This window comes from Pseudophryne corroboree, chromosome 2, assembly GCF_028390025.1.
Source record: "Pseudophryne corroboree isolate aPseCor3 chromosome 2, aPseCor3.hap2, whole genome shotgun sequence".
Lineage (NCBI taxonomy): Eukaryota > Metazoa > Chordata > Amphibia > Anura > Myobatrachidae > Pseudophryne > Pseudophryne corroboree.
In genome coordinates this window covers 444,155,779-444,176,116 of record NC_086445.1, presented here as the reverse complement: position 1 = coordinate 444,176,116, position 20,338 = coordinate 444,155,779, and the positions used below count along the sequence as shown (strand labels likewise).

The 20,338-nt window shown below is 45.8% G+C and overlaps 1 protein-coding gene across 2 annotated transcripts in view; it reads right to left on the bottom strand.

Annotated features, from left to right (window-relative positions):
- The window catches only part of LOC135026967 (galectin-9-like), a 51,116-nt gene that overhangs the window by 14,160 nt on the left and 16,618 nt on the right, over nt 1–20,338 (bottom strand). Inside the window, exons 3-7 of one of the 2 annotated variants that reach the window (XM_063953670.1) lie at nt 15,174–15,375; nt 5,011–5,130; nt 4,832–4,861; nt 2,834–2,878; nt 2,293–2,334 (exon numbers count right to left, since the gene is read on the bottom strand). In XM_063953670.1, coding sequence (XP_063809740.1) covers nt 2,293–2,334; nt 2,834–2,878; nt 4,832–4,861; nt 5,011–5,130; nt 15,174–15,375 — 439 coding nt within the window. The remainder of the gene's footprint in view (nt 1–2,292; nt 2,335–2,833; nt 2,879–4,831; nt 4,862–5,010; nt 5,131–15,173; nt 15,376–20,338) is intronic. The other variant, XM_063953669.1, reaches the window with a different exon arrangement.

Below are 20,338 nucleotides of genomic sequence, written 5' to 3'. Positions count from 1 at the left end.
GCGTTGCTAGGGGGAGGAGGACACTACCTTCCGGGTCCAGGGCAGCCTGGAGGAAGGGGGGTCGGCGTCTGCGGCGGGGGTCGACGGTGTCGGCGGGTTGCGGCGGTCGGCGAAAAGAAGCCCATAGGCTTCTATAGGGTTTCGCCATCCAGAGATGGCGAAACCCTGGACGCCGAAAACGCTGCGGTAGGGTCTTAGTAAATATGAAAATGCGGTAAAACCCCCGTTTTCGGGGGTTTTACCGCATTTTTGCTTTAGTACATCCCGCCCTGTGTCTCTCTGCCTGCTCCCCCTTCATTCGGTGTCTCCCTACCTGCTCCCCCTTCACTCGGTGTCTCCCTGCCTGCTCCCCCTTCACTCGGTGTCTCTCTGCCTGCTCCCCCTTCACTCGGTGTCTCTCTGCCTGCTCCCCCTTCACTCTGTGTCTCTCTGCCTGCTCCCTCTTCACTCTGTGTCTCTCTGCCTGCTCCCTCTTCACTCTGTCTCTCTGCCTGCTCCCCCTTCACACTGTGCATCTCAGCCTGCTCCCTCGTCACACTGTGCCACTCCGCCTGCTCCCCCTTCACTCTGTGTCTCCCTGCCTGCTCCAACTTCACTCGGTGTCTCTCTGCCTGCTCCCCCTTCACTGTGTCTCTCTGCCTGCTCCCCCTTCACTCTGTGTCTCTCTGCCTGCTCCCCCTTCACTCTGTGTCTCTCTGCCTGCTCCCTCTTCACTCGGTGTCTCTCTGCCTGCTCCCCCTTCACTCGGTGTCTCTCTGCCTGCTCCCCCTTCACTCGGCGTCTCTCTGCCTGCTCCCCCTTCACTCGGTGTCTCTCTGCCTGCTCCCCCTTCACTCGGTGTCTCTCTGCCTGCTCCCCCTTCACTGTGTCTCTGCCTGCTCCCCCTTCACTCTGTGTCTCTCTGCCTGCTCCCCCTTCACACTGTGCATCTCAGCCTGCTCCCCTTCACACTGTGCCACTCCGCCTGCTCCCCCTACATTCTATGCCTCTCAGCCTGCTCCACCTTAACTCTGTGCATCTCAGCCTCCCACCCTTCACGCTATGCCACTCAGCCTGCTCCCCCTTCTCTCTGTGTCTCTCAGCATCCTCCCCCTCTATCTCTCCCTTCGGTCACTGGTAGCCGCCCTCACCTGTCTGACAGTGAGCGGGGGGACAGTGAGGCCAGACAGGCACCGCTTCTTCACGACATTGGTAGGAGTCAGACAGAGAAGGGAGCGTGGCCGTGATGTAGTTCCGGCGTTGCGCTCCCGCCTCTGCTCCCGACAGCCCTGCAAGGTAGGAGGTGGCAGCGGGTCAAAGTGTGCGGGGTTTCAGAAGCGAGCAGCATAAGTGTGAAGAGAGAGCCGCATGCCGCTCGAGATCCACGGGTTGACCACCGCTGATCTAGAGGGAGCCATTAGCAGGGGTAAAGGGGGCACCCACTGCAAAGGACAGGGATGGAATAAACCATAGCCAATTATTGTATAGATATTTCACTACCAAAGAAAAGCCCAATCTGTTTTAAAAGACAAACAGTGTTGATTTAAGGGCTGAAAACACTCCTATTATTTAATGGTCAAGAACCCCCTACCTCTCCGTATTAATAGCGTTAGCAAGGGCCACATAAAAGGAAGTAAAACCAGGTAAGATGGAAAGGTACAGGAGTCTGCAATGCAAGAAAGACCAACCTCTCCTGCTCACTGGAGTCTGGAACTTGCCTACTGATCCTAGATGTTGTACCTTCTCATTGTAGAGGGGAAACAAATATTGAAAGTCTTAAGTACTTACGCACTTTCTAGACATGTATGTAAGGTAATTTTGAAAAACATTACTTAGTTAAGGTAAGATTACTATTCGATAAAACAAATGGACATATTGAAAGTGTAATAATGATCACTAGCCAGAGCACATAAAATGGAGATGGGCGTGTTTCTACCTAGTTACCCTGTCAGAGAAGCCTCCAAAATGCGACTATTGAACATGACCTTGTTGGTTGATAACAGTCAATTAATGAAATTGGGCCCCAAACCAAATCTAAGAAGCACCTCTGGTAAGTTCCCATAATAATTATTAAGTATTCTTTGAAAGAAAAGTACATGTAACAAACTACTACACTAAACCCCATATCGAAATTATAAAAAGGTACACAGTTCACTGTCGCATGTTGAACATATTAACAAGTGAAATTTGTGGAACAGTAATGGTCACTCACAACTGCCTTTACTAAAGTTTAAGACAAATAAATATTTAAGACACATGAAAAAACAACAACACAAAACACACAATAAAAGCAAACATGCAACATGTACTTACATAATTTGCTGCTTGATATTGGCCAGGAGGAAACTGGTTTGGCTGCAATGTAAATAAATCTGTAAAAAAAAGTCCCATCTCTACGGTACCTACAATTATATATATATATATATTGATTTATTTATGTACTATATACCCGCCCCTCTGTTCCACCTTGTCATCAAGAATCAGATATACGGATATAAAGATTTCTGGATTATTGTTGAATTCAGAACATGTATTGTATGGCTGTGTTGCTTAATCAAAAATTACATGTAATCACAAAAATTACATGTCAAAATTACACAAAAACATCCTTGAAAACATCTGTTCCTTGTTCAGATAGGTTCATAATGTACATATAAAAACTATAGCAAACTAAATGACACAAAAGACATTAAATGGACGCTTAACAACAGCCTGCCTTTATCATCATATGATTGGCTAAACCTTATGTGCAAATTAGAGCAGACCAATACAGATGCGTCAGTCTGTTGAAGTAAGGGTTGTATGACAAATGATTTGATTAACATAGTACAGTAGTTCTATAGTATAAGCTTACACTATATCCACCACCAGGAGGAAACTGCTGTGGGGGGAATGCTGGCTAAAAAAAAGAAAATAGAAACCAGAAAATAAGAACAAAATTAGTGTTACAGAAATTCACAAATCTGTATTAAATTTGTAACTTCTCCAAGTAGAAGATCACAAAGACCTAAGAGAATACATGTAAGAGTTTAGAACACAGGGGGTCATTCAGAGTTGTTTGCTCGCTAGCAGATTTTAGCAGCATTGCACACGCTAGGCCGCCACCCTCTGGGAGTGTATCTTAGCTTAGCAGAATTGCGAATGAAAGATTAGCAGAATTGCGAATAGAAAATTCTTAGCAGTTTGAGTAGCTCGAGACTAACTCCTACACTGCTATCAGCTCAGGCCGTTTCGTTCCTGGTTTGACGTCACAAACACGCCCTGCGTTCGGCCAGCCACCCCACCGTTTCTCCAGACACTCCTGCGTTTTATCCTGGCACGCCTGCGTTTTTCCGCACACTCCCAGAAAACGGTCAGTTTCCGTCAAGAAACACACACTTCCTGTCAATCACACTCCGATCACTTCAACAATGAAAATTCTTAGTTCGGACGTGAGTAAATCTACTAAGTTTTGTGCTAAAATACTTAGCACATGCGCACTGCGTACCATGCGCATTTTTGCCTTAATCGCTCCGTTGCGAAAATCGGCAACGAGCGAACAACTCGGAATGACTCCCACAGATAGACAGGCTCATGTAGAGTTGGATGCAATTAAAAGCAGACAGGTGTAAATTGCGCCTTTAAAAAAATTCTACAGAGCATTGTGCCACAGCCTGCCAGCGTGCATTGCACTTAAATGTGCACTTTTCTGCTAATAGTAGGGGGGTATCACTTCACTGGAAGGAACAAATGCTTATTGTCTGTTTTTAGATGAAACCCATTGGTGCATACATGAGCAAAAGACAGGGAGCCCTCTGGATCATGGGTATTAGGGACCCCTCTGAATCATGGGTATTAGGGACCCCTCTGAATCATGGGTATTAGGGACCCCTCTGAATCATGGGTATTAGGGACCCCTCTGGAACATGGGTATTAGGGACCCCTCTGGAACATGGGTATTAGTGTTTTTGTTTTTTAAATAAAACATTTAGAAAAACAAGCATCTATGATGTTTTATTTTCTACCTTTCTGCAAGTTACACTAGAGATCCCAGCAGTCCATGGTTGTCAGGGCATGCTGGATGCTGTAGTTCAAGTGCAAGCATGCCCTTGCAGCCATTGGTATGCTGGCACATGTTTGTCATACCCAAACACTTTAAGGTGGCCAGGGAATACTAGGATCAGTATTGTGACATGTACAAATGCTACCATCACTTACTTTTTTACTGTTAACCCTATGGATATGTGGAAATCACACCCATACTGTACTGAGGCTATGTAAGCCATTTGCCATAAATGACATAAATGTCCAAGTCAGTATGCACTTTTACTATGAATGCACAGTGAAGTACAGCACAGTGTGCACTGACTTCCGTCCATCTCCACATGAGCCAAATAGTGCCCCAGCAAGCTCATCACGATCAATGAAGCTACGACTGTGGTTTCTAACTGATCCTTTCGCTCACACTCCTCTCTCTCTCTGTGGCCATTTTAAAGTGGGGAGCTTAAAAATTTTGCTCATTCCAAATTGCAGAAATGTTGTAGCTGTGGGGAAAACCGCTGCATGGAGCAGCCCCAGTGAGGGAAAACAGCATGTGAGCAATCCTGTACTGTATGTAGCATTTAAGTAATGCAGTTTTAAGGTAGTAATGCTATACTTTGCAGGCAGAGGTTTACAACATACTCAAGCATAAAAAGTAAATCCCCTTCATTATTTGAATGTGCCAAAGCAATGTAGCACTCAACAATGGCTACTCTCAAACTAGTCCATGGGCTCATATTCTACAGTTCTAGAAAATTTAGAAATTTTGTACAAAAGTAATTTAAATTGTAAGAAGAATTACAAACTCTTATGTAAAGTAACGTGAACTTACATTGTACATTTGTCCAGCTGCAAAGCCGCCCTAAAATATAAACAATAATTGTCTCTAAATAAACATTTTAAATCTGTTAAAGTCTAGAGCAGTAGTTACTATATACTATTGGAGTAATGGAAATATTTAATAGGTTAAAAAAATGTAAGTACATAGTATAGACATATAGTAATGCTTACCCCTGGAGCTTGTATATCAACATTGGTGAGACTGACACAGCCACTTATAGCTAAAGTGTTGACTCGGTGGATAGGAACTCTGTGATGATACTCCAATAAGTGATTTCTATTCACAGAAACCTGGAAGGAAAATAAATATGAGACGACAACATACAATTTGTATATTAAGCTGGCCATATGCTGCATGATAGTGCAGCGATAGGTCTACAAGCAGGATGGGCCTATACTCTGAGTCCTCCATACACTGCAAGTCAGCTGAATCAGATCAGAAAGGCTTGGTAACCAATCTAGACTATAAATAATTATTGAGAGACCAAAAAGTAGAATAAATATACCACCTATGGCGCTAGGGAAAGGAAGGATTTTGATACTAAAGGCATGAATTACTTCCCTTTACTGATTGAATCTAAACAAATAGGTATTTTGCTGTATTGCGTACCCCCACTCACGTAGTCAGGGAGTGGGATGTGTACATAAAGGTTTCTTTAACTGTCTTAGCTGGAAAACACTCTACATTCAAACGACCAGGTGTTAAAGATGATCAAAAAACTAGGTATCGTACCCCAACTCACACAGTATCAATGGTGTTGACTCTCATCAAGGTTTATTTTGTATGTCTCAGGGGTGTCCTATATGGATCTTGATATACTTTTCAAACATCTGGTCGACTCGTGCATCAAGCAGAAATAAAGGACAAAAAATGTGTGGTATTGCTTTCAGAGGTCAAACCAGAAAGTACTAATTTTTTTAACTAGTACATGCGTACCTCACTCACACAAAATGTAAATATCACACGCATATCAAGGTTTCTTTACAGGGTGATCTCGCCCCAGGAGAACTTCAGTACCCCAATAACTTCCAAGAATTATAGCGTACCCCGACTCACACAGTCATCAAATAGATAACTCCTATCACAGTATCTTTTCAAGTAATTAGAAGGTTTATGGGCGTACCCCAACTCACAGATATGGGGATCAGGCGAATCTCATCACGGTTTCTTTACTGTACTTCCACTGCAATTGTTTTTATCTTCTGAGATCAACTACTTATTATCGATTGACCAGTGGAAGTACAGTAAAGAAGCCGCATGTACTAGTTAAAAAAATTAGTACTTTCTGGTTTGACCTCTGAAAGCAATACCACACATTTTTTGTCCTTCTTTATTTCTGCTTGATGCACGAGTCGACCAGATGTTTGAGAAGTAAATCAAGATCCATATAGGACACCCCTGAGACATACAAAAGAAACCTTGATTAGAGTCAACACCACTGATACGGTGTGAATTGGGGTACGATACCTAGTTTTTTGTTCATCTTTAACACCTGGTCAATCAAATGTAGAGTGTTTTCCAGCTAAGACAGTTAAAGAAACCTTTATGTGCACATCCCACTCCCTGACTATGTGAGTGGGGGTACGCAATACAGAAAAATCCCTATTTGTTTAGATGCAATCAGTAAATTTAGTATCAAATTCCTTCCTTTCCCTAGCGCCATAGGTGGTATATTTATTATACTTTTTGGTCTCTCTATTTGAATTCTGAATCCTGGTAAATCCAATTGAATAAATTACCCCACAGGCTGCTTTCCTTTGCGCCAAGTTGTGTTTCTTACATACCGCAAACTTTTTTATGAATAATTATTGTTCAGCATCATACACTGACTGATAATCGTTCAAACCAGTTTGGTTTGCATAATTATCTTGCACTGAATGGTTTTATAGTTAAATATTAAAGTGGTTCAATGTAGTTTAGTGTAAAGTACACTAACGTGCCCTATATAAAATACTGTACTTGGGAGTGGCTGGGTGCAGACACTATTGTACACTCTAAGGGGGAGATGTACTAAGCCTTGGAGAGAGATAAAGTGGGGAGTGATAAAGTACAAGCCAATCAGCATCTAACTGCCATGTTAAAGGCTGTATTTGAAAAAATAACAGGTTGGTAATTTCTCTCTCCACTGTATCACCTTCCAAGGTTTAGTACATCTGCCCTTAATTATCTATGCACACCCAAGAACGGATTATGTTTAGCATAGATCAGGGCAGTGAGAAAATAGGGATCACTAGGACTTGTTAAGTTTTTTAAAGTTTATTTTTGGTGACAGAGGGGTATGGGTCATTAGGTCACCACACTTAGGTTGACAGTCATTAGGTCGACCACTATCGGTCGACATGCATTAGGTCGACATGGTCATTAGGTCGACATGGGGTTGTTGTTTTTTTTAGGTGACATTATTGTTTTTTTTAGGTGACATTACCCACTTGCCTGGCATGGTCGCATCAGCTACACCTGGCCACGCTTTCCCTGGTCATATCCTATGCGACCAGTCAGAGACTCCCACTGTTGGACTGCTTGAAGAGAGTCTTCATTGTTCCCTCCCCCAGTGCCTGCTGTGCAGCCGATCCCTGCTGACTGGGCAGCCCTCATTTCCAGTGGCTGCAGAGATTAGCAACCGCTTGGGAAGTAGCCCTCACCTTCCCTGTGTTCACCTGGCAGCCGCAGAGAGGAGCAGCCACCATGAAAGTGTAAAGTCGCGAATATCAGCGGACAGATAAACCATCGCTGTTTAAACAATGTTTATAAATAAATATAATCATGTTGGATAGGTTTAAAATAAATGTTCTTAACCTAATTCAATAATAAATACCCGCAACAATTTTCTGAGAGGTTTTTGTCAAAAAATATTAGTCAATTCAATGGTTACAGTAATCACAACTAACAAAAATAGCTGGGAACAGATCTAAATTGTGAATTATTCTATATTAGTTTAAAAGGAATATAGAGGGTGGCCCAAAGGTAATACAGTAATGATCTTTCATTATTCTTTATACTTTTGTCGCGGTATTGGAATGATGGGAGGGAATCTGAGTGAAGAACAAAGAAATGCACTATGTAGTGTAAATAAATAGAAACAAAGTATATGTATACCTACTTTTGGACCACCCTGTATACTGCATAGATGAATATGACTCCCTAGTGACAGCCAGATTAATGAAACAGCGAGTAGAGGCTAGTGTGCACCTTACCACTCTCTATTATTCTGATGTAGTGAACAAAGGGATCACTACAGTATAATTACATTAACAAAACAGCTACAAATTACATTACAGGAGTAAAGTGCTGCAACCTAAACATAAAATCACACATAACTACAGTATATTAGTGGGCGATCAAGGATAAAGAGTTTTCTACAGGTTTAGCCAGCTAACATATACAGATGTGACCCACTACAGCCTTGGCGGTTTTAGTAGCGTGCTGTAGCTAGACTGCGATGTGTAGGCAGCATGGCATAGCATAGCTTACGCATCCGCAATCGGCTCCCCATTAGAATGAATGGGAGCATTCGCTTCAGTGTATAGCGTAGCGTATGCAATGCATAAGCCATGCTGTGGTCTGTGTCGCGTCGCATTGCAACAACAGACTAAAAGGACACATCTGTAAGGCCCCGTACTAACCTATGTACATGTGTTTATCTGGGACGTGCAGTCAGGAGAGGCAGTGTCATTAATGACTACAATAATATAAAGAAGATATTTATGACACATATTCTGTGTCATAAGTATCTGCTTTATATTATCCTAATCATTATCCTTGTCTAAATGGGGTTTGGAGGCACCGATCGTGGTGCCTCCTGTTGTAAATGGGGTAAGGTATGGGAGCGGGGGGTTGGGTGCGGGCAGTGCCTAGCTATGGGCATTAAAAGCCCATTGAAAATACATGGGAAAGCGGCACCTCTTTCATACAGGGACGTGCTTTCAACCCATGAAAGCAAGCCCCTATCAGTAAGGTCACAGTGACTGGCCAGCGGATCCGTCACTGGATCCGCTGTCAATCACTGTGTGGGCGCGGCAGAGGTGCGGGCATCATTGGCGGCGGAGGCGCGGGCGGCAGAGGCGCAGGCGGCGGTGAGTGTATTAGCGGCAGGCAGGGATCAGAGATCCCTGCCTGCCATTCTGCAGAGTTTGGCAGGGGAGCGATACCAATTTAAAAAATGGCGCCTCAGCTGCATTTTTTAAATTCAAGATGGCCGCTGCATCATCACCCCGCCCCCTCCGGCTGACTTATATAAGTCAGTGCGAGGCAGCGGCGCGTCAGTCCGACGGCAGAGGAGTAGCAGAGAAGAGCTCCTGAAGATTGAAGACGGTGAAAGTCCTGTATGGACAGCAGCCATGCAAAAGAGCTTAAAGGCCGCCACCCCCAGGTGAAGACCCTGACTAATAAACTCTTTTTTTAAAGATAGTGTGGTGTTTTTATTTTAAGATTTTCTTTACAGGTGGACTACAGGTGCCAGCGGGCCCATTATGTCCGGGCATGCTGGCACTTGTGGATCTCCAAGTGCCAGCATGCTGGGGCAGGCTTGCTGGGACCTATAGGCCACCTGTAAAGAATAAGATTAACAATAAACCCAGCTACCCAGTGCTGGTTATTGCTCGGGAGGGGGACCACATTTTTATTTTTTGGGGTCCCCACTTCCGAGGAATTCCAGCCCAGGGCTGACTAGTTTGGGTGGGGGGGCAGATTAATGTTATGGCAGGGGGACCCCATACAGAGTGCCTCCCCTGCTATGGCATTATCTCACCTGGCTGCGTCTGCCTGGTGCTGGTTTTAGCAATGTATGGGGGACTACACTTTCTCCCCCCCCCCCCATTGTATGGGGGAGGGGTGGGGGGGGGGTTAGCTGCCAGTGCCTCCCCATCCACTGACCTCACCGCATGCCACTGGTGTTTATGACATGGTAAATTAATAAATAAAACATGACAAATTATTTTCCATAATAACCAGAGCGTCAGGCTGCAGTGCCGATTGCTCTTACAGCATGAAATCTGCTCAAAGTGCATTGTTAACATGTTGAATAATTGCCACTGATTCTGTGCATTACTGATGGTGTACATGCATGCGAGTATGGACCCACCCAAAATACTATGAAGTCCTATCAAAGATACATAGCAATAGGAAATCCATTGGTGTGTGCTGCATAGTACTGTTCAATGGGGGTAATTCCAAGTTGATCGCAGCAGGAACTTTGGCCCTCATTCTGAGTTGTTCGCTCGTTGCCGATTTTCTCTATTTTGTGATTAGTCGCTTACTGCGCATGCGCAATGTTCGCAGAGCGCATGCGCTTAGTTATTTTACTCAACAGTTAGGTATTTTACTCACGGCATTACGAGGAATTTTCTTCGTTTTGGTGTTCGGAGTGTGATTGACAGGAAGTGGGTGTTTCTGGGCGGAAACTGGCCGTTTTCTGGGTGTGTGTGAAAAAACGCTGCCGTTTCTGGGAAAAACGCGGGAGTGGCTGGAGAAACGGGGGAGTGACTAGGTGAACGCTGGGTGTGTTTGTGACGTCAAACCAGGAACAAAACTGACTGAACTGATCGCAGTGGCAGAGTAAGTCTCGAGCTACTCAGAAACTGCTAAGAAATGTCTATTCGCAATTTTGTGAATCTTTCGTTCGCAATTCTGCTAAGCTAAGATTCACTCCCAGAGGGCGGCGGCTTAGCGTGTGCAATGCTGCTAAAAGCAGCTTGCGAGCGAACAACTCGGAATTAGGGCCTTTGTTAGCAGTTGGGCAAAACCATGTGCACTGCAGGGGAGGCAGATATAACATGTGCAGAGAGAGTTAGATTTGGGGCCCTCATTCCGAGTTGTTCGCTCGCAAGCTGCTTTTAGCAGCTTTGCACACGCTAAGCCGCCGCCTACTGGGAGTGAATCTTAGCTTATCAAAATTGCGAACGAAAGATTAGCAAAATTGCGAATAGACACTTCTTAGCAGTTTCTGAGTAGCTCCACACTTACTCGGCAACTGCGATCAGTTCAGTGCTTGTCGTTCCTGGTTTGACGTCACAAACACACCCAGCGTTCGCCCAGACACTCCTCCATTTCTCCAGCCACTCCCGCGTTTTTCCCAGAAACGGTAGCGTTTTTTCGCACACACCAATAAAACGGCCAGTTTCCGCCCAGAAACACCCACTTCCTGTCAATCACATTACGATCACCAGAACGAAGAAAAAAACCTTGTAATGCCGTGAGTAAAATACCTAACTTCTTAGCAAATTTACTTGGCGCAGTCACACTGCGGACATTGCGCATGCGCTTTAGCGACTAATCGCTCCGTTGCGAAAAAAAAATAACGAGCGAACAACTCGGAATGACCCCCTGGGTGCGGTGTGTTCAATCTGCAATCTAAATTGCAGTGTAAAAATAAAGCAGCCAGTATTTACCTTGCACAGAAACAAAATAACCCACCCAAATCTAACTCTCTCTGCAAATGTTATATCTGCCTCCCCTGCAGTGCACATGGTTTTGCCCAACTGCTAAAAAATGTCCTGCTGCGATCAACTTGGAATTACCCCCAATGGCCCTCATTCCGAGATGATCATAGCTGTGCTAAATTTAGCACAGCTACTATCATTCACACTGACATGTGGGGGGAGCCCAGCACAGGGCTAGCCCGCCCCGCATGTCAGTGCCGGCCCCCCCTGCAGAAGTGCAAAGGCATCGCACAGCGGCGATGCCTTTGCACTTCAAGAGTAGCTCCCGACCAGAGCAGCTTTAGCGTGCTGGCCGGGAGCTACTCATCGCTCCCCGGCCCGCAGCGGCTGCGTATGATGTCACGCAGCCGCTGCAGGCCACTCCCTGCACGGTCCGGCCATGTCTGCATTGGCCGGACCGCGCCCACGAAACGGCGGCGTTTCGCCCCCTCCCGCCCAGTGACCGCCTCTGCCTGTCAATCAGGCAGAGGCGATCGCAGCCCAGCTACGGCCTTCGGCCGTCTGGCATGCGCCGGCGCACTACGGTGCCGGCGCATGCGCACTGGCTACCCATTCGCTTGGCTGCGATAAAAAGCATAGAGCGAACGGGTCAGAATAACCCCCAATGTCATTATTATAGAAAGCATACACTTGACTTGGAGCTGTTCCTCTGAAATATTTGAATGCAATAATGAATTTTGGGGGTCATTCCGAGTTGATCGCTCGCTGCCGTTTTTCGCAGTATAGCAATCAGGCTAAAAATGGGCTGTTTTGCGCATGCATATGGGCAGCAGGGCGCACGCGCCCAGTACTTTCACACAAAACTATGCAATTTTACACAGGGCCGAGCGACGCTTTTCAGTCGCTGTGTTGATCGGTGAGCGATTGACAGGAAGTGGGTGTTTCTGGGTGGTAACTGAGCGTTTTTTGGGAGTGTGCTAAAAAACGCAGGCGTATCAGGTAAAAACGCAGGCGTGCCTGGGAAAACGGGGGAGTGGCTGGCCGAACGCAGGGCGTGTTTGTGACGTCAAAGCAGGAACCAAACAGTCTGCAGTGATCGCAATCTAGGAGTAGGTCTAGAGCTACTCAGAAACTGCAGGGAAAGATTTGAGCAGTTCTGCTAACCTTTCGTTAGCAATTCTGCTAAGCCAAGATACACTCCTAGAGGGCGGCGGCTTAGCGTGTGCAATGCTGCTAAAAGCAGCTAGCGAGCGATCAACTCGAAATGAGGGCCCTTATGCATTACTATTTGGGCCCATTCTCAATTATGTAATAAATTTTGCATTTTTAAGTGTAATGGTTTCTTTTTGTTTCCCACTTGTAGTATAAATCATTACATTTATTAAGAAACATGGTTACGTAGTTTTAAAGGCATAATAATATAGACCATAAATGTTTGTGTAACAAATTCATGTATAATAAATAGTAAGAAATGGGGAGACAATAAGACATAGGGCTAGATTTATAAAGCTTGAAGAGAGATAAAGTACTAGCCAATCAGTGTTTGCCTGCCATTTTATAGGTTGTCTTTAAAAAAAATGACATAGGAGCTGATCGGATGGTACGTTATATTTCCCCAAGCTTTGATAAATCTAGTCCTTAACTGTTTCTTGCACTACTCTTGTTCAGCTGGGCAAAATGCAAATGATCAATGTTTGGAAGCTGGAAGGTATTACATACAGAGCCATCCTACCGTATAAGTAGACTGGATCGCTGCCCAGGGTTCCCTCAATTCTAGAGGCCTTCATGCAGGAGCTGGTACTTCTGGAGCTTCTTTGGAGGCTAGAAGAGTATGCATTCCATCCACTTTGATTGTGAATTACACACAGTCAGAGCAGTCCAGCAGCATTCTCTTCCTGCCTCCCAGACAGACAGTAAATAGCTGTCAGCATGTCGAATGGTGGATAGCTGGAGCTATCCACCCACCATTCAAAGTGCCAACACCAGTAGGGGCAATTTATGAGGTTTTTTTCCCTTCATTCTCGTGAATGGGTGGATATAGGACCCAGTGCATTGTTTTGCCCAGGCCTACAATGCTGTTAAGACAGCCCTGATTACATATACCCTGTAATTCTCTCATCATAGATTTTATAGAGGAGCTAAAGCAAAACAGACCTTTACTGGTTTAAATCAAGTCCAACTTTTTCATTTGACTGTTGTCTTTGAGAATTATACGGTCATTTACCACAGTGGTACCTTCCTTTGTGTCAATGTGTAATCAATTTTAATTTCACAGCTTTTTAATTGAAGGTTTGTCAACTATTATAGAATTATTAGAACTACTAACACTAAAGTACTACATGATACATCATACATGAAAAAAATTGTTATCACATATTTAAATGTTAGAACCATAGATACTGGAGATAAAGTTGTGACTGTGGAAAGAGATATGGGCCCTCATTCCGAGTTGATTGCACGCTGGTTACTACTGCGCATGCGTATGCACCGCAATGTGCACGCGCGTTGTACGGGTACAAACTGCATTGTTGCTGTGCAATGCTTCTAGCGACAATTCCATTCGCACAGCCGTTCGCAAGGAGATTGACAGAAAGAGGGCTTTTATGGGTGTCAACTGACCGTTTTCTGGGAGTGGCTGGAAAAATGCAGACGTGTCCAGGCGTTTGCAGGGCAGGTGTCTGACGTCAATTCCGGGACTGGACAGTCTGAAGTGATCGCAAGGGTTGAGTAAGTTAAGCCCTACTCAGAAACTGCAAAAAACTTTTTCGTCCCGCTTGGCTGCACATACAATCGCACACTTGCAAAGCGAAAATACACTCCCCCGTGGGCGGCGACTATGCGTTTGCACGGCTGCAAAAAGTAGCTAGCGAGCAACTCGGAATGAGGGCCATTGCCGTGCACACGGATAACATCTTTGAAAGACACAGCTGCAAGACACTTTTACACAACACGTTTGCTCTCCGCTTCAGAGTACTGGAAATGAGAATAGTATGTCACACATCTCACCCTTCTCCAGGGTTTGGGAACATTTACATATTACATTAATAATACATTAATAATAAAATTATTAGCTGTATTTTTATATAACTTGTATTTTATATTTAGTGGCCCTTTCACCAAAAACAACTTTAAAATGATGTCAAATTGCAAAATAATGGCCCATACACACGGTGAGATTCGGGCTATGCCCGATTCTCACTATCTGACAGGGGCTAGATCGGCACATAATATCGCAAGCACATAATGAGTGTGCTTGCGATACTGACTATGGGGGTAATTCCAAGTTGATTGCAGCAGGAATTTTGTTAGCAGTTGGGTAAAACCATGTGCACTGCAGGGGAGGCAGATTTAACATGTGCAGAAAGAGTTAGATTTGGGTGGGTTATTTTGTTTCTGTGCGGGGTAAATACTGGCTGCTTTATTTTTACACTGCAAATTAGATTGCAGATTGAACACACCACACCCAAATCTAACTCTCTCTGCACATGTTAAATCTGCCTCCCCTGCAGTGCACATGGTTTTGCCCAACTGCTAACAAAATTCCTGTTGCGATCAACTTGGAATTACCCCCTATGTGCGATTTTGGCTAAGCGCCAGTTTTGACTATCTTCTATAGAGATAGTCAAAATTGACTTGCCTGCACAGTCTATCTATTCTTGCGATGCCGACCTCGCGGGACCACGCATTAGCATCAAATCGGGATCGCAAGGTGACTTTCACCTTGCGATCTGCACTAACTTTTCTTACGATTTTGACTATATAGTCAAAATCATAAGAAAAAAATCTCACCGTGTGTACACACCATAACACATCTCTGTTATAAATTCCCAAATGCAATGAATTGAATTTTACTAGTAAACACTTCATCAGTAAGGTATGTATTTGCAAAAGAGCAAGAACTAAAATTCTGAAATAAACACATATAACAGCTTAGCTTGCTTGCAAGGATCACCTACTTTGTAGTCATGGCTTGAAACAAGAAACCGGATCTCAAAAGCATGTCCTCTATGAAATGGGAGTTCGCGCTTGTTTTCTTCCTTCCCCCAGTTCTGGTGCTCCTTGGTGTTGCAGACAACTATTCCTCCATCAAAACGTGGATTAAAATGGAAAGCAATATCATCATTTCCTCCAGTACCACACTGGAAATTCACAGCAAACCTACAAATTGATAAGATAAAAAGAAAATATATCAGGAAACGCACAGGCAGTGCATGCCACACTATGCAGATGAGATTACCATGGTTTCATAGATAAAGGGGGGTGTGGATCATTAGATCGACAGTGTCTAGGTCGACAATGTTTAGGTCAACCACTATAGGTCGACAGTCACTAGGTCGACAGGGTTTGAAGGTAGACAGGTCAACATGCGTTTTTCATGTTTTTTTGGTGTCGTTTTCTCCGTACAGTGACAGGGAAGCGCAATTAGTGCACCGTGTCCTCTCGCATGGCTCGCTTCGCTCGCCATGCTTGGCACAGGTTACTATTCCCAATCGTAGATCCCAACGTGGATCATTAAGTATGAAAAGTAAAAAAAAAGAGATTTTAAAAAAAAAAACTCATATCGACCTTTTGACTTGTCGACCTAGAACATGTTGGCCTAGAAACCCTGTCGACCTAGTGACTTTCGACCTATAGTGGTCGACCTAGACACTGTCGATCTTCAGACCGGATCCCATGGAGGGAGTAGTATGAAGTTCTACAGGACTGTGCTTTTGGACACTTTTATTCTAATACTAATTCCAAGACTCAAGGTTAAAGAATAACCAGCTGTCAATACCAAGAGAAAGCAACATGATTGTTAAAACACATCTTATTGTGCAAATAACAAGGATCCTGGTATTTTGTATACTTTATTATTGCCGTGTGACACCTGTCAATCAAGTCCCTTGCAGATCCTTTAACTAGAGAAGCATTTAAAAAATAATTAATTGATTGATCTGTCATATACTGTAGTAAAAATAAGAATTTACTCACCGGTAATTCTATTTCTCTAGTCTGTAGTGGATGCTGGGGACTCCGTAAGAACCATGGGGAATAGACAGGCTCCGCAGGAGACTGGGCACTCCAAAAGAAAGATTAGGTACTATCTGGTGTGCACTGGCTCCTCCCTCTATGCCCCTCCTCCAGACCTCAGTTAGGGAAACTGTGCCCGGAAGAGCTGACACTACAAGGAAAGGATTTGGAATCCAGGGTAAGACTCATACCAGCCACACCAATCACACCGTATAACTTGTGATAACCATACCCAGTTTACACTATGAACAACAACTGAGCCTCAATCAACGGATGGCTCATAACAATAACCCTTTAGTAAGCAATAACTATATACACGTATTGCAGAAGAAGTCCGCACTTGGGACGGACGCCCAGCATCCACTACAGACTAGGAGAAATAGAATTACCGGTGAGTAAATTCTTATTTTCTCTGACGTCCTAGTGGATGCTGGGGACTCCGTAAGGACCATGGGGATTATACCAAAGCTCCCAAACGGGCGGGAGAGTGCGGACGACTCTGCAGCACCGAATGAGCAAACTCAAGGACCTCCTCAGCCAGGGTATCAAACTTGTAGAACTTAGCAAATGTGTTTGAACCCGACCAAGTAGCAGCTCGGCAAAGCTGTAAAGCCGAGACCCCTCGGGCAGCCGCCCAAGAAGAGCCCACCTTCCTTGTGGAATGGGCTTTTACGGATTTCGGATGCGGCAATCCAGCCGCAGAGTGAGCCAGCTGAATCGTGCTACAGATCCAGCGAGCAATAGTCTGCTTCGAAGCAGGAGCGCCAACCTTGTTGGCTGCATACAGAATAAACAGCGAGTCAGACTTTCTGACTCCCGCCGTTCTGGAAACATAAATTTTCAAAGCCCGGACTACGTCCAGCAACTTGGAATCCTCCAAGTCCCTAGTAGCCGCAGGCACCACAATAGGTTGGTTCAAATGAAACGATGATACCACCTTAGGGAGAAATTGGGGACGAGTCCTCAATTCTGCCCTGTCCATATGGAAGATCAGATAGGGGCTTTTACATGACAAAGCCGCCAATTCTGACACACGCCTAGCCGAAGCAAAGGCCAATAGCATGACCACTTTCCACGCGAGATATTTTAGCTCCACGGTCTTAAGTGGCTCAAACCAGTGGGATTTCAGGAAATCCAACACAACGTTAAGATCCCAAGGTGCCACTGGTGGCACAAAAGGAGGCTGAATATGCAGCACTCCCTTTACAAACGTCTGAACCTCAGGCAGTGAAGCCAGTTCTTTTTGAAAGAAAATGGATAGGGCCGAGATCTGAACCTTTATGGACCCTAATTTGAGGCCCATAGTCACACCTGACTGTAGGAAATGCAGAAAACGACCCAACTGGAAGTCCTCTGTAGGGGCCTTCCTGGCCTCACACCAAGCAACATATTTCCGCCATATGCGGTGATAATGCTTTGCTGTCACATCCTTCCTAGCTCTTATCAGCGTAGGAATTACTTCATCCGGTATACCCTTTTCCGCTAGGATCCGGCGTTCAACCGCCATGCCGTCAAACGCAGCCGCGGTAAGTCTTGGAACAGACAGGGCCCCTGCTGCAACAGGTCCTGTCTGAGAGGCAGAGGCCATGGGTCCTCTGTGACCATATCTTGAAGTTCTGGGTACCAAGTCCTTCTTGGCCAATCCGGAACAATGAGTATCGTTCTCGCTCCTCTTTTTCTTACTATTCTCAGTACCTTGTGTATGAGAGGAAGAGGAGGAAACACATATACCGACTGGAACACCCACGGAGTTACCAGTGCGTCCACAGCTATCGCCTGAGGGTCCCTTGACCTGGCGCAATATTTTTTTAGCTTTTTGTTTAGGCGGGACGCCATCATGTCCACCTGTGGCCGTTCCCACCGATTTGCAATCTGCTCGAAGACTTCTTGATGAAGTCCCCACTCTCCCGGGTGGAGGTCGTGCCTGCTGAGGAAGTCTGCTTCCCAGTTGTCCACTCCCGGAATGAACACTGCTGACAGTGCTTGTACGTGATTCTCCGCCCAACGAAGAATCTTTGTGGCTTCCGCCATCGCCACCCTGCTTCTTGTGCCGCCCTGTCGGTTTACATGGGCGACTGCCGTGATGTTGTCTGACTGAATCAGCACGGGTTGGTCTCGAAGCAGGGGCTCCGCTTGACTCAGGGCGTTGTATATGGCCCTTAATTCCAGTATGTTTATGTGCAGACGAGTCTCCTGACTTGACCACAGCCCCTGGAAGTTTCTTCCCTGAGTGACTGCCCCCCATCCGTGGAGGCTTGCATCCGTGGTCACCAGGACCCAGTCCTGTATGCCGAACCTGCGGCCCTCGAGAAGATGAGCACTCTGCAGCCACCACAGAAGAGACACCCTGGCCCTCGGGGACAGGGCGATCAGCCGATGCATCTGAAGATGCGATCCGGACCACCTGTCCAACAGATCCCACTGAAAGATCCTGGCATGGAACCTGCCGAAAGGAATGGCTTCGTGTGACGCTACCATCTTTCCCAGGACTCGCGTGCAGTGATGCACCGACACCTGCTTTGGTTTCAGGAGATCCCTGACCATGGTCACTAACTCCTGAGCCTTCTCCTCCGGGAGAAATACCTTCTTCTGTTCTGTGTCCAGAATCATGCCCAGGAAGGGCAGACGCGTCGTAGGAATCAGCTGCGACTTTGGAATATTCAGAATCCAGCCGTGCCGTAGCAACACTTCCTGAGAGTGCGCTACGCTGACCAACAACTGCTCTCTGGACCTCGCCTTTATGAGGAGATCGTCCAAGTACGGGATAACTGTAACTCCTTGCTTCCGGAGAAGTACCATCATCTCCGCCATTACCTTGGTAAAGACTCTCGGTGCCGTGGATAGACCAAACGGCAACGTCTGGAATTGGTAATGACAGTCCTGTACCACAAACCTGAGGTACTCCTGGTGAGGCGGATAAATGGGGACATGCAAGTACGCATCCTTGATGTCCAGAGATACCATAAAATACCCCTCTTCCAGGCTGGCAATGACCGCTCTGAGCGATTCCATTTTGAACTTGAACTTTTTCATGTAAATGTTCAAGGATTTTAAATTTAGAATGGGTCTTACCGAACCGTCCGGTTTCGGTACCACAAACAGTGTGGAATAGTAACCCCTTCCCTGCTGAAGGGGGGGTACCATTATTATCACTTGCTGGAGGTACAGCTTGTGAATAGCCGTCAGGACTATCTCCCTCCCCGTGGGAGAAGCTGGCAAGGCGGATTTTAGGTAATGGTGAGGGGGCGTCACTTCGAATTCCAGCTTGTATCCCTGAGATACAATTTGTATAGCCCAAGGATCCACTTGTGAGCGAACCCACTGGTTGCAGAAATTTCGGAGACGCGCCCCCACCGCTCCTGGCTCCGCCTGTGGAGCCCCAGCGTCATGCGGTGGACTTAGTGGAAGCAGGGGAGGACTTTTGTTCCTGAGAACTGGCTGCATGGTGCAGCTTCTTTCCTCTACCCCTGCCTCTGGCAAGAAAGGATGCACCTCTGACTCTCTTGCTTTTTTGAGAACGAAAGGACTGCATTTGGTAATACGGTGCTTTCTTAGGCTGTGAGGAAACCTGTGGAAAGAAAGTCGACTTTCCAGCTGTCGCTGTGGATACGAGGTCCGAGAGACCGTCCCCAAACAATTCCTCACCCTTATAAGGCAAAACCTCCATTTGTTTTTTAGAGTCGGCATCCCCTGTCCATTGCAGAGTTCATAAGACCCTCCTGGCAGAAATGGACATTGCATTTATTCGAGAGCCCAGCAGGCAAATGTCCCTCTGGGCATCCCGCATATATAAGACGACGTCTTTAATATGGCTAAGTGTTAGCAATACGGTATCCCTGTCCAGGGTATCCAACCCCTCTGACAGAGTATCTGTCCATGCTGCAACAGCACTGCACATCCAAGCTGAAGCAATAGCCGGTCTCAGTAGAGTACCAGAGTGTGTATACACAGACTTCAAGATACCTTCCTGCTTCCTATACGCAGGTTCCTTTAGGGCGGCCGTATCCTGAGACGGCAGGGCTACTCTTTTAGATAAGCGCGTCAGGGCCTTGTCAACCCTAGGGGAGGATTCCCAGCGTAACCTATCCGTTGGCGGGAAAGGGTACGC